This window comes from Rhamphochromis sp. 'chilingali', assembly GCF_963969265.1.
Source record: "Rhamphochromis sp. 'chilingali' genome assembly, chromosome: 2".
Classification (NCBI taxonomy): domain Eukaryota; kingdom Metazoa; phylum Chordata; class Actinopteri; order Cichliformes; family Cichlidae; genus Rhamphochromis; species Rhamphochromis sp. 'chilingali'.
In genome coordinates, this window is record NC_137930.1 from 10,306,833 (window position 1) to 10,318,895 (window position 12,063).

The following is a 12,063-nucleotide window of genomic DNA, read 5'->3' on the forward strand; positions in this document are numbered from 1 at the left end:
AAGCAAACAGTGAATCAGCTTCCTCACAACGCCCCCTCCCTTGAGCTGTCGCCTTCACGGGCTCACAAAACACACGACGTTCGACGAGCATCGAGATGGATGCAACGCTTAAAACTCTGTGCTGTCGCCGCGCAAACAAACTCTGAGCGATGCTCTCTCTCCAGCGGCTGGCACGATGCTAAAACCAAGTGAGGAGAAAGATCTGGCAGCGCCAAGCAAACCAATATTTAACGAGGCCCGTCGAATGAGAGGGAGTTCTTATTTATAGCAATGCCCTCGAGGGGCAGTAGTAGGGAGGAAGAGCTGACATCCAAACATCTACTTAAACTGGAGCTGCTGGCTGAGCTGCTGCTACGACTGCTATGACGAGAGACGCCCAAACAAAGCTTGCTAAGCTACTCCGCAACATGCAAACTATTGCATGTTGGTCACATATGGATTATTAAGTTATTATGAAAACAGTTTTTCTGGTAAAAGTCATTTCAGTTATGTTTAGTTACCTTTATGTCCTGAATGCCTCAGAACAAAGTCCACAATGCAAGCCAAGACTGTCAACTAAGTTAAGACTCGTTAAAGCCACTTTAATCAACAACGATAAATACTTCAGATGAACAACAGATGAAGTGATTGTGTCTGACATCAAAGGGCTTATCTTAAGTGGGAAAGCATAAGAGACTTAATACCCAACTCTAAAGTATTTTGAAGTAGTTTACAGGGATGGCAGGAAGCCATTTTCAGCTAAGAATCTGCAAACAAATAGCAGGGAGGACAAAGAAGTTAAAGAGTGTAACGTTCGCCTCAGGAGCTGCTTCAGATATATTAAGACTGTATATAAATAATGGCCGATGCCACTGTGGACTACAAGCCTTGAGTTTAGTCTGTGCCCATCAACATATTTGCTTTTCAAGTCTAAGGTGACAATATCTGTAAGAGACCATAGAGTTGGAGGGTTATTGGCTAACGGTAGCATTGGCAACCAAGGGGGCGGGGATGCTATTTTAGGCTACCAAAAAAGAAAAAACAGGCTTAAAACACAATGTAGTTACTAGCAAAACTTAGCAGACAAATTTTGAACAGTGTCTCTTGGCATAACCAAAGCTGAACAAGATGAAACCTGTGCGACGCTAATTACGAGCAGCTTTAAGGCTCCCTCACAGGGAACTGAGGCTAAATTATGAGTGTTTATGAGAACAGCAGTTTTGGCATTTCCATGTTGGTCATTTTCTTCAACACAAGTGGCTGCACTTGGTTAACACCAACGCAACCCCGATAAACAGAATAAATATTAGACATGCCTTCATCACATGGCCTTTGATGCTCATGCTAATGTCATCTGCTGGACGTGAAAACGGGCGAATTTGTGCTAACAAGCTAGTCGTAAAAATGTTATAAGGTGATAACAAATTAATGATGGGTTTACAGCTTAGCTTTGGAGGTTGCCTACAGGTTTATGGAAAAAGAGAGGAAAAACATTTCTATGATTACAACAGATCCTCACCAAGTCTGCTGTTTATAAGGTGACGTTAACGCATGCTTTGGTGAAAGCAGAACTTTAACATGCACCATTCCTGCGCTACAAACTGTCAGCCTCGAACACAAACAACACAGTTTGTGAATCCCAGCAGAACCCTCGCGGTTATGAAATATTACCCCAGCCCAAAACCAGCTTTGCAGTCTGTCAGGATAATGCACTGTTTACGTGTTTAGCTGGAGAACTACGTTATTCTTTTGTGTACACAAAGCAGGGAACTCACAGCTGCTGAAGATAACTGAGTCACAGAAGTTCAATCACCAGACTTGAGGCTGTTGTTAAGTCGTTCTTCCCAGTAAAATAAGTTATTGTGTAGTAACAAACCAGTTAACACCCTCACACTCGCCTTTATTTTAAGGTCCTGCACTTAAGGCCAAGGAGGAGTATTTTCAAGTCTGAATTGACGGGATGATCAAACACCCATCAGACTTTTCACTTAACCAACTTAATTCAATAAAAATGCCCTGAGAACCATCCAAATCCATTTAATGGGATAACACTGTAGCCCTTATTGAGGTCAAGTCCTATTTGGTAAATAAGGTTACAAATAAAGGTTTTTTCTTAAGTATGACCAGGAAATGTATTAATGCACTAAAAGGAGAAGTACTCATAAGAAAAATGGTCCCAGTGATTGTTCTATACTTTCATAGAGTGTTTACCTAGTTTACTATAAGCTGCAGCTAATGCTAATGGCTAATGAATTGAATCAGAGAATCAATCCATTTGTATAGAATTATATTAAAAAACTTCCCCATGAATTGTCATTTTGAGGTTTTGCAGACACAAACAATGCAACATTAACTTGACCCCCATTTTTGGACATGTGACAATCATAGTGACAATGTAGGATCAAGTTAATGATCTGGCAACCACCTGTTGCTAAGGAAAACGACATATTCCCCAAATGGGTGGCAGAAACCTCCTTGTGATTCCTTTGGTCACTAGCATATTGCTGCAGTTGCAATTTGATTGGGAGTTACAGACGTGTCCACAAACACTGTCCAGCTACTCTGCAAGCTGCAGTGAAACTGGATATGAAGACGTTTCACCTTCAAAGTAAAAGCTGTCCCTTATGAAACATGTTGGCTGCAGATTTATTATTGCCCGACTAGTAGTTAGCGAATATTTGCAGACAAACATGAAAAACTACAGGCAATCAGTAATCGCTGTTCAGGCCTCTGAGTTCCCTAAACTGTTTTTTTCTAGTATTGGATCTGGATGATGTCAGTTAGATGGGCTATCTACAACATGGTCATCTCGGGCCCTACCCACATCCTGTTCAAACCAATCAGAGGGAGGGTGTGTTCTGGTTTCACAAGGAGGATAAACTGAGGTTCCAGTATGAGGTAAATAAGGATTACTTTGAACTGTGAATCATGCAAAGCTACTGTGATAGAATCCCAGAATAAAAATGTGAAACTGTAAATTAGCATGAGAAGTTCATTTTAAGTACAGTAATGTGAAAAAAAAAAAAAAAACAGTGGGAAGCATCAGCTCTTTAACTGCTGTTATGTCTCCCGGTTCCTCGGAAATTCCCCTTATAATGCTGAGTCATAAAATGAAACACAAAAAGATTAGTGTTACGAGACTTCAGCTGATATGCTCTGATGATTCTTCAAAGGGAAAAAGCCAAAACATACTATAGCCTAAAATCAAACAGGCGGTAGATCTGAAAACAATTAAGTGTGCTACTGCCACATCCGCATGCTACTCGGCCAACTTCTGCTCCATCTGCAGACTGCAAGTGAGGGGACGGAAACTCAGACTGGAGGTACAAGAAGCAAAAGCAGCACTCACGAGAACAACAAGAATAAGCAAGATTATGAGGCAGGAAAGCAGAAAAACAAGGAGTGTGGAAAGAGACCTTCCAAGTAATTCAAAAAAGCTGCAAGTAGCACAAAAAAAAAACAAAAAAAAAACACCCTCCTGAAAACTGTAAAACTCAGACTGGGAGCTGACAGCTGCCCCTCCTCCCCCTGCATTCAGAAACCAGCTCGACTCTGCTGTTAATTCTGACACTAGCTTTGTTTTTATAGACGTATAAAGCTCTCATATAATGAGGCAATTATTCAGGTCTGTGCAGGACCACCAGATGTGGGCAGCATACTGCATTTGCTGTTTATACCAATGAGCAATTGCTGGATCCTGCTGGAGAAAATCAAATTCCCGACCACTGCTCCCTCCCCGGAGTTGCTCAGAATCCAGCTGCTTTGTGTTAAAACGAGATCATGAAAGTTGGCTTTAAATCCTGGAGGAGGAAAATACTGGAGTGGCACTAAGGTCTGTCCTATGTGTAGTTGAGAAAAGCAGAAATGCTGTTAATCTCACTAATAACAGTTTTTCTGTGCATTCTGTGAATTTCCCAACAAACATTCATTAAATTCAATCCTGTTTTTAAAGCTTCATTCATTTTTGGCCACTTGGGGGCAGTAGATCAAGTTGTAAACAAAAGAGCAACAAGTTAGTTACCTGATGATTGCAAACAATCCGAGTCATGTTAGCTTTATTCTCTGTAGATGATAAAAGCTGCACTTTGGGCCTTTTCACACCTAACTCGCTTAGTGTGGAATTTTCTTTGGCATGAACTGAAAATTATAGGTGTGAAACTTACCACAGACCATCAGGCACCAAACAGCCAATCCTGAGACTGACAAAGAGCTGGATCAAACTGAACCAGGGTTTAGTTTGTTTCCAGTGTCAAAACACTCTTGGATGGTTTGGAATTTTGGACCAATGACAGGAAGAAGAAAAAGGGGCTGTCATCAGCACTAAAAGAAAAGAAATGAGCCATGGCAGCAGAGGTAGGTCATGTAAAGTCCTTCAGTGTGCTCACATAAGCTCTTTGAACTAAAACTACAAGGATAAAATCTATGCAGTGTAACAATAAATAAATGAATAAATAATCATGGTATGGACTTTCAGGTTCACCAACTAGTGGTTAATTATGTAGTTGAAGTTTGATGTCAAGCACACCAAAGAACTGTAGCATGCATTGGTTTAAAATGTCTTTTTTATTTCAAATAATTCTGCCTCTGGAAATAAAGTTGATGAGAGCTAAAAGAATAAATAAAAACAAAATAGGTTTTGGAACACACGATCACTGGAATAAAGGTGCTGCACCAAAAGCTTCCTTGTGCTTGCTAGCAGACTGCCACGATTTGCCTCCAGTTTGAATGGAATACACCCACTAGCACTAGCTAGTTTGCTAGCAGCGCAGTAGTAATTGAAAAGTTGTGATGTAAACTGAAAATGGAGACAGGTCGCCTTCAAAAGGCACTACTCTTACCTTGAAGGCAAACAATCTCCATCTTTATATGTGTCGCACATTTCAGTTTCGCCACAATTTAGAGAGTAGTTTGCAGAAGAGTCTGCATCTTCCATGCAGTCTGCAGAAAAATGCACATTTTTCCCTAGCAACCAGCGGTTGCCAGTTGGTCTCTAGCCCTTTGCTACTGGGGCTTTAATCACTTGAACCCTACACTGTGGTGCACAAAAATGGCTGACAAGTTAGCGTCACATGACTAATGGTCATGTGACAACAAAAGCCCCAAGAGCATGCTGGCAGGCTTAGCTTCAAAAGCTCAGCAGACACAGTGCAGTTCTTATTTAATCTGTGCACAGCATTAATTCACTATATTAGTCTTCCTATGCAGCAATAACCTGCAACATCTATGTTAACACTGCATCAATCAATAAACCACCCACCAGGTGGAACACACAACACATTAAGTCTCTGTTTAGTATAGATATAAAGACAGAACAGCAGTCTTATGCTGTGCAGTTGTAAAACTGAAAGTACAGAACTGGCTTTAATAGTTTTGTTGTATTAATTATGAGTGTACAGCAGCTGTATTAATAGGCAGTACTGTTTGGGGTTTTTTTATTGTTTCTTTTTAAGAGTTACCAAAGTATATTAGAGCCATAACCTTTACATATTAATAAATTCTTAATGAAAACTCATATTAGTGCAGATCAGAGCTTTAAGTTAAGGTTTTGTGCATTTTCCCATACCACTGATTATGTGGAAATTTGGTAGTGGTTACGTGTTTTTGTGCTCCTAGCATCGTGGCTAGCATAAACCCTGCTTTCAGCTATTGTGTCACACGTGGCAATCCACACAAGGCAGCAGCAGGCTCAGCTGAAAAGCTGCTATAATGTAGATAATGCACATAAAACGCCATCATTCCCTTCAGAGCGCCAAGAAAAGGAAAGACAGACAGAGAGAGAAACAGAAAAGAGGAGGGAGAGAGAGAGGGAGAGAGCATTTATAACTTCCTGGGGATTCACTGGAGAAGCACACACACACACACACACACACCACAGAGGGTTGATTTCAGCATAGAGAAATGTGCTGACCTGCACTAAGCAAGAGCCAAGGGCAACAAAACACTAAATACAAACGCTCCTCTCTGAGCTGGGTACTTTCCCTTCAGTGCTTACACATGTTTAAAACGGAGTGTCTGCCTGCTTCTGAGAGAGCGTATGCTGTGTGTGTGTGTGTGTGTGTGTGTGTGTGTGTGTGTGTGTGTGTGTGTGTGTGTGTGTGTGTGTGTGTGTGTGTGTGAAAGAAAGAAACAAAGTACCCAAACTACACATTTATGATTCATTTCAAAATAATCCCTCAAATCTCTGCAACACTATCTCAGTTGTTACTGTATCAGCTGGTTAATGAACCATTTTGGGAAATCTCCTCCAACAGACTCCACCTTTCATTGCAACACATCCAAGCTGACAGACCACATGCTTGTAATCATTTTAGCACCAATATACAATATTTATGGCTTTATGAGTGTTGTTAAGAGATACTGTTTGTTTTACACAAAGTGCACTTTTCCAATTTCTAATCATTTGTCACTGGATGGGGTTTGGTCCATCCTCAAAAGCCAGGTTGACGGTTCAAACTCCTTGTCCTGCTGACTTGAAAACTAGAATATAACTGACATGAAAATTGATAACACATGTGCTTGATTTCCTTAAATTACTATGCAAAAGTCTCAAGCCACCCCCCTCATCTCTTTATATTTTGCTTCCAAGGAGCTAGACGGTCTTGTCATGTTTTAAAGTGATGTTGAACAGTATTTCTCCAGGCTTTCACGTTATTTGTTCCCATTTATTTAGTTGACTCTATAAAAAAATGCCAAAGACAACAGAGTTTGACGGGCATAAAACAATATTTTTTCACAAACAAGGTGAGAGCTACTAGTGGAAAACATGACATGTCTCAGCATGGTGTGCTATGTGTCCTCAGAAAATCTGAGCAACCTGGACAGGTGGAGGACAAAATAAGTAGCAGGCCTAAAAAAGCCATCTACACCAGACGAACAGTATCTGAAAGTCATGTCCTTAAAAAACTGAAAGAAAAAATCCAGCAAAGACCTCAAACAAGACCTAAGAGATGCATCTGGCCCTTCAGCTGTTTGACAAGCATCAGAAATGTTCTCAGTGGAGGATGGCTGTGACAAAGCCATTCTTCAATTCAATTTATATATCGCCAAATCACAACAACAGTACCCTCAAGATACTGTGTATTGCAAGATAAAGAGACAGAAAACCCCAATAATGAAATGACCCACTATGAGCAAGCACTTTGGTGACAGTGGGAAGGAAAAACTCCTTTTTAACAGGAAGAAGCCTTCATCAAAACCAGGCTTAAGGAGGGGCGACCGTCTGCTGCAACCAGTTTGGGGGTGAGGGGAGGAAGACAGGACAGTCAGATTTTGATCCACCATGCAATGCCATGTGGAAAGCATCTGCAGCTTCAAAAAAGTAAAAGTGCAAAAAACACACAACGGGACACTATCAGTCAGACTGGCCTCCCCAGAGCCCAGGCTACAACATTAATGAAGCAGTGTGGGATCATCGAGAATTCAACATAAAGGCAGCCAACTTCAGTCTGTGTTAAAGAATAAATGTGATCATATCAAACAACCTGTTAAAATTATACAAACTCTGCTTTTGACTTATATACTGTATTTCACTGAACCTATTTGCCATTTTTCTAGCACAATATTAAGAAACTGTATATTGTAACGTGTTCTTTCACAGCTTTCACCCTCTTTGTTCAGCTCACAGTGTGTATGAGGGTTGATGTGTACAGCCCGGCACATCAAGCCAAAGAAAACGAGCTAGGATTAGCTCGACTGGTCTCAACATGAAAGATATATTTTATGCCTTGAGCGTCAAAATAATAACATTCCTATGATAAACCCTGAAGCTGCATTTAATAAGACTGTTATATTTATTTCCAATTGCTGAAGTTAATAAATAAATATTTGCTGAATGTTTAAACTTTAACAAGTTGATATAAATCTGATTGATATTGTGCTTATAAAAAGAACATTTATCATTAATTAGTTAGCGACAGGCTAGCGACCTGTCCAGGGCGTAAATCCCTCACCCGGAAGTGAATGGATGGAAAGTTATAGTTAAGTAGGCGTTCACAAGGACAAGTTCGCGTTTGGAGGCAAAACCCCCCTCCCCCCAAAAACAAACTCAAATACATTTTGTGTTTGAACTGAAGCTTGGTGTAGTGTTAAACTATTCCTACCTTGTGCCAGCAGGTGCAGTGTGTGAGGCAAGCTTGGCAGGCAGACAGAGGCAGGTAGGCAGCGCTGGCATCAGGCAGGGAGCAGGCAGTGGGAGACAAGGGGGACAGAGGCAGGGACACCGACTGACGGTGATAGTGGTGATGCGGCTGAGCGTAACAGATGGCAGCTCGTTCACCGCTCGGCCCTGCAGCTTGAGTTTCTCCTCCTCCTCCTCCACTGCTTGCCTGGAACAACAAACACACACAGTACCAGGGTGAAGAGCACAAATATGACTACCTGCAACATGCTGAGTGACAGCGTGATCCATTTATCTATTCATCTCTGGTCTGCACAGGACACAAAAAAGAAATGTGGAACTACCCTCCTGCTTATTTGTAGGAGATTTTCCATCATAATGGAAGTAATTAAATTAAATTTTAGTCATATATAAGAGTTTTTCTGGGAGGAGATGTTTAACTGTGAGATTTTTCTGAGAGAATGTGGAGATACAGAAATTCTTTTATTGCTGCCATATAATCTGCATCATTATACCTGCATTAATAACATTCTTTACAGCATTATTTCATCTAATAATATTTCTCACAGTATTGATACTGCATTACAGTTGTTTATTGAAGATGTCCATTTGAGGATCCTTCCATTATGTTAACTTTTATTACAAGTACGGTTAGAAGTATTTTATACACATTGCATATCTGTGCTTATTTTGAGTTGATGTTCAGTTCATTAAGGGTTTTAAGCTTCACTGGCGTGACTGTCCAGGTGATACATGCTGAGGGAAACTAGAACATAGAAGGATAACTGCAATGCATGCTTATAGTACATATAATACATATAATCTAGGAATGTGTCTGGCCTGAGGCCTCAACTCATTTGGTGTCTTAATATATTTTATTCTACTTGGTAACAGACAATCAGAGTCAATAATTAGGGCTTGAAGTTTATTACCTTGTATGGAAGGTGTTATAGAAAAGAGAAGTTGTATGTCTGCTTATAGCTATTAAAGATGTACGATTAACTGTGACTAATGTCTGGAACCTATTTTAATCTGTCATTGACGCCATGGGGGGGCGTGTACCCCACTGCTTTATAAGTGTCCACAACATGTATTTTGGTCAGAAGACATATGTTGATGTTTTCTCCGGGCTGTTAATAAACTCATCGTTTGATTGCACTTTTCTGGGGCTTCCGTGGTTTGTGACACTGCTCTACATTGATTGATTTCGCGACAGAGAATAACATTGTTATCACTAAAAACGATAAACTAATTCCTGCTCCTCAAAACCTTCAGTTTGCAAAGGACAGCCAATCCCAGCAGAGATAGCTTAAAGAGATTTTAAACGGCTCATTTCAGATGATTAAAGATTATCTTCAATTTTAAATGAAGCAAAGTAAAAAAAAAAAAACAGAAAGAAAGAAAGAAAGAAAGAAAGAAAGAAAGAAAGAAAGAAAGAAAATATTGAGCTTGAAATAAGCACAGGTAGCTCCTCTTCAATCTATTCAGCACTGATAACCCACCACTTGTTGCTTTCACCTACAACCATGTAATTTACCTTGTTCAGTACTGAACAGCACAGACCAAGGTCTGTAGCATTCACAGGCAGCCTGTCATTTACAGTATCTCACCTGTAATTTGCTGCATAGGTAACATGAATGTGCTGCACACCTGTAACCAGCTGGTGTTTCACTTGCTGTAATCACACTTTCTTTTCTGACCAGAAGAGAAACCCTCACCTCTGGCCACGCACCAGTAATAACCCTGGATGGCGAAGCTGAGGTGATCTGAATTTCCATTTTCATCTTGTTTAACTATTTTTGCAGTGGATAATCACAGGATCTTAGTAAATCCCTCAACTGGACTTACGTTATGTATTTGGGTTATATCATTCAAACTTGGTACTGTTTTCTGAAGTGCCTTTCACTTCCTCTTTTTGAGGAACCACAGAAAAATCTCACTGAAAGTCTCTTCCTCTGTGCAGGCTTTTTCCATCTGATACATAAACTGAACCTCCTGAACAGCTGTGTCAGCACCTAAGTGGGAGAATTCAAGTGAAATAGCCTCATTTCCTGTCTGATAATTGTGCATTTTCCCTCCAGAAGTTAGATCCCAGCATGTTTTGCCAACGTTTCTTGAAACAGTTCTCAGTCTGCCAAAAAAGTTGGCACACGATTTCATATCACACTCTGTGCTGTTTTAATGCACCATCTGCCAATCAAGCCAGAACTTCCTCTGACACGTCTACCAATAAATACGGCTCTTGTAAACAAATAAAGTGTGAATCCCCCTCCCCAACTAATTTCTCTCCCTCTGAAGGAGTTATAGGTGCACTTTCTCACCTGCAGGATGTCCTGGATCTGGCTGAGCTGCTGCCTCAGCACCTGCTTCTGGTGGAAGCTGAAGGCGGGGTGGTTGGATGCCATGGTGAACAGCAGCAGAAACTGCTCCTCTGTCCTCCCATCGTTCAGCGCCAGGCCGTAGTTATTGATCACCGTGTCTATGTGGGTCAGGGTCCGGTACAGGACCCCCGCAGCCTCCCGGTTGTCTGAACCGAGCAGTGCGAGGGACACCAGCAGCTTGCTGCGCACCACCTCATCTGTGATGTTGGTAAGGCCCGACAGGTCGACGGGGTTGTTGGCTTTGATCTCCGCATCCCGTAGAGAGTGGTAGTCCTTGCGAGCCAAGTCCTCCAAGCACGAGCCGAGGAAACGGAGCTCGATGGGGACGCAAAGGTCCAGCAGGCCGCACAGGAACTCTGCCCTCTGGGCTGAGTTGAGTGAGGAGAACCAGCGGTACACCCCCTCTCTGTGAACACAGCTCTGGCTCTCCACCATCCTCACACACGCACTCACACTGTATGTGGACCGGTACAGTAACTACAGAATTCACTTTAAAAACGACTTGAAGGGAGCGCGCTCGGGTGTGCGCACAAATTGCGCAGGCGTCTTGGCAAACTCAGTCCTAATTTACCAACTTAGGTTTAAGCGGCTGTTTGCCACTTCAACGTTCTCGGTGTTTGTCTGAGAGCGGCCGCAGGAGTGAAATTTAACAAGCAACAGTCGTTTCCTTTGTTGTCGGAGCAGAGACGACACCTAAGCAGGCCTTCCCGAACCAGAATATCCCCAAAGTCGTCTCACATGGAGCCAAAGTGGACTGGTCTGCATTCACCACGGAGCACGGCAGCCCAGAGTCCCTCCGCCGTGTCCCCCTCCGCCGGTCGGACCGCGGACCCCCTGACGGCTCAGAAACAGTGGTTGCACAAAGGCAAGCGAGATCAAAACACACCGCCCCATTCAATGATACCCTCAAACACACCGAGACTTTTTGATCCGAGCCGCCAAGCCAAAAGGCACAACAACAAGCCCTTCCTGTAGAGTTGCTCCACCGTCCTCATGGCTTCCCAAAACTTGTACGAGGAGCCGCGGGCACCAGCCAAAGACTGCCGGATTTCAAGTTTGTAAACACAACTAGTAGATCCCGAAGCTACTGCTGGTTACCAGTGGAAATACCACGAGAACATTTCTTAGACATTACCTCATCAAAAGCAGCTGTGGATTAAAAAGAAATCTCACTGACGACTCTGGAGGCGTTTTTTAAAGAAGCCATGAAGGAATTTGGTGCACATTTTACTTCTAGGTTCTTCTCATTCTGCCATGAATCTTGGAAGCGAGAAAAACAGCTGTATATAACATTATCCCAACTCTGGTAACAAGACAAACCTACCACAGAGAACGGTCTGCTCTGATTGGCTGCGAGAGCTGTCTTTAATCGAGGCTCCTCCTGCGATTGGTTCAGAGCGATATCCGTTGCCCTTTTATTCCACATCTTTTTCTCATGCGTTCATACTCCGCTTAGTTATTAGGTATTTAAAGTGCCAGACACACACTCAACTGATGCTTCCAAGGCAGTTTCAGCTTCATGGAATAAAGAGAACTGCAACAGTTGTCTTTATTCCAATATCGAATCAATAATCTCCACGGAAGAGA

At 42.1% G+C, this 12,063-nt stretch overlaps 1 protein-coding gene across 2 annotated transcripts in view; it reads right to left on the reverse strand.

Annotated features, from left to right (window-relative positions):
• zcchc14 (zinc finger, CCHC domain containing 14) overlaps nt 1–11,807 on the reverse strand; it is a 28,215-nt gene extending 16,408 nt beyond the window's left edge. The window contains exons 1-2 of one of the 2 annotated variants that reach the window (XM_080868523.1): nt 10,417–11,807; nt 8,079–8,303 (exon numbers count right to left, since the gene is read on the reverse strand). In XM_080868523.1, coding sequence (XP_080724649.1) covers nt 8,079–8,303; nt 10,417–10,911 — 720 coding nt within the window. In that variant the 5' untranslated portion in view covers nt 10,912–11,807. The remainder of the gene's footprint in view (nt 1–8,078; nt 8,304–10,416) is intronic. The other variant, XM_080868522.1, reaches the window with a different exon arrangement.
• Between the last annotated feature and the right edge of the window lie 256 nt (nt 11,808–12,063).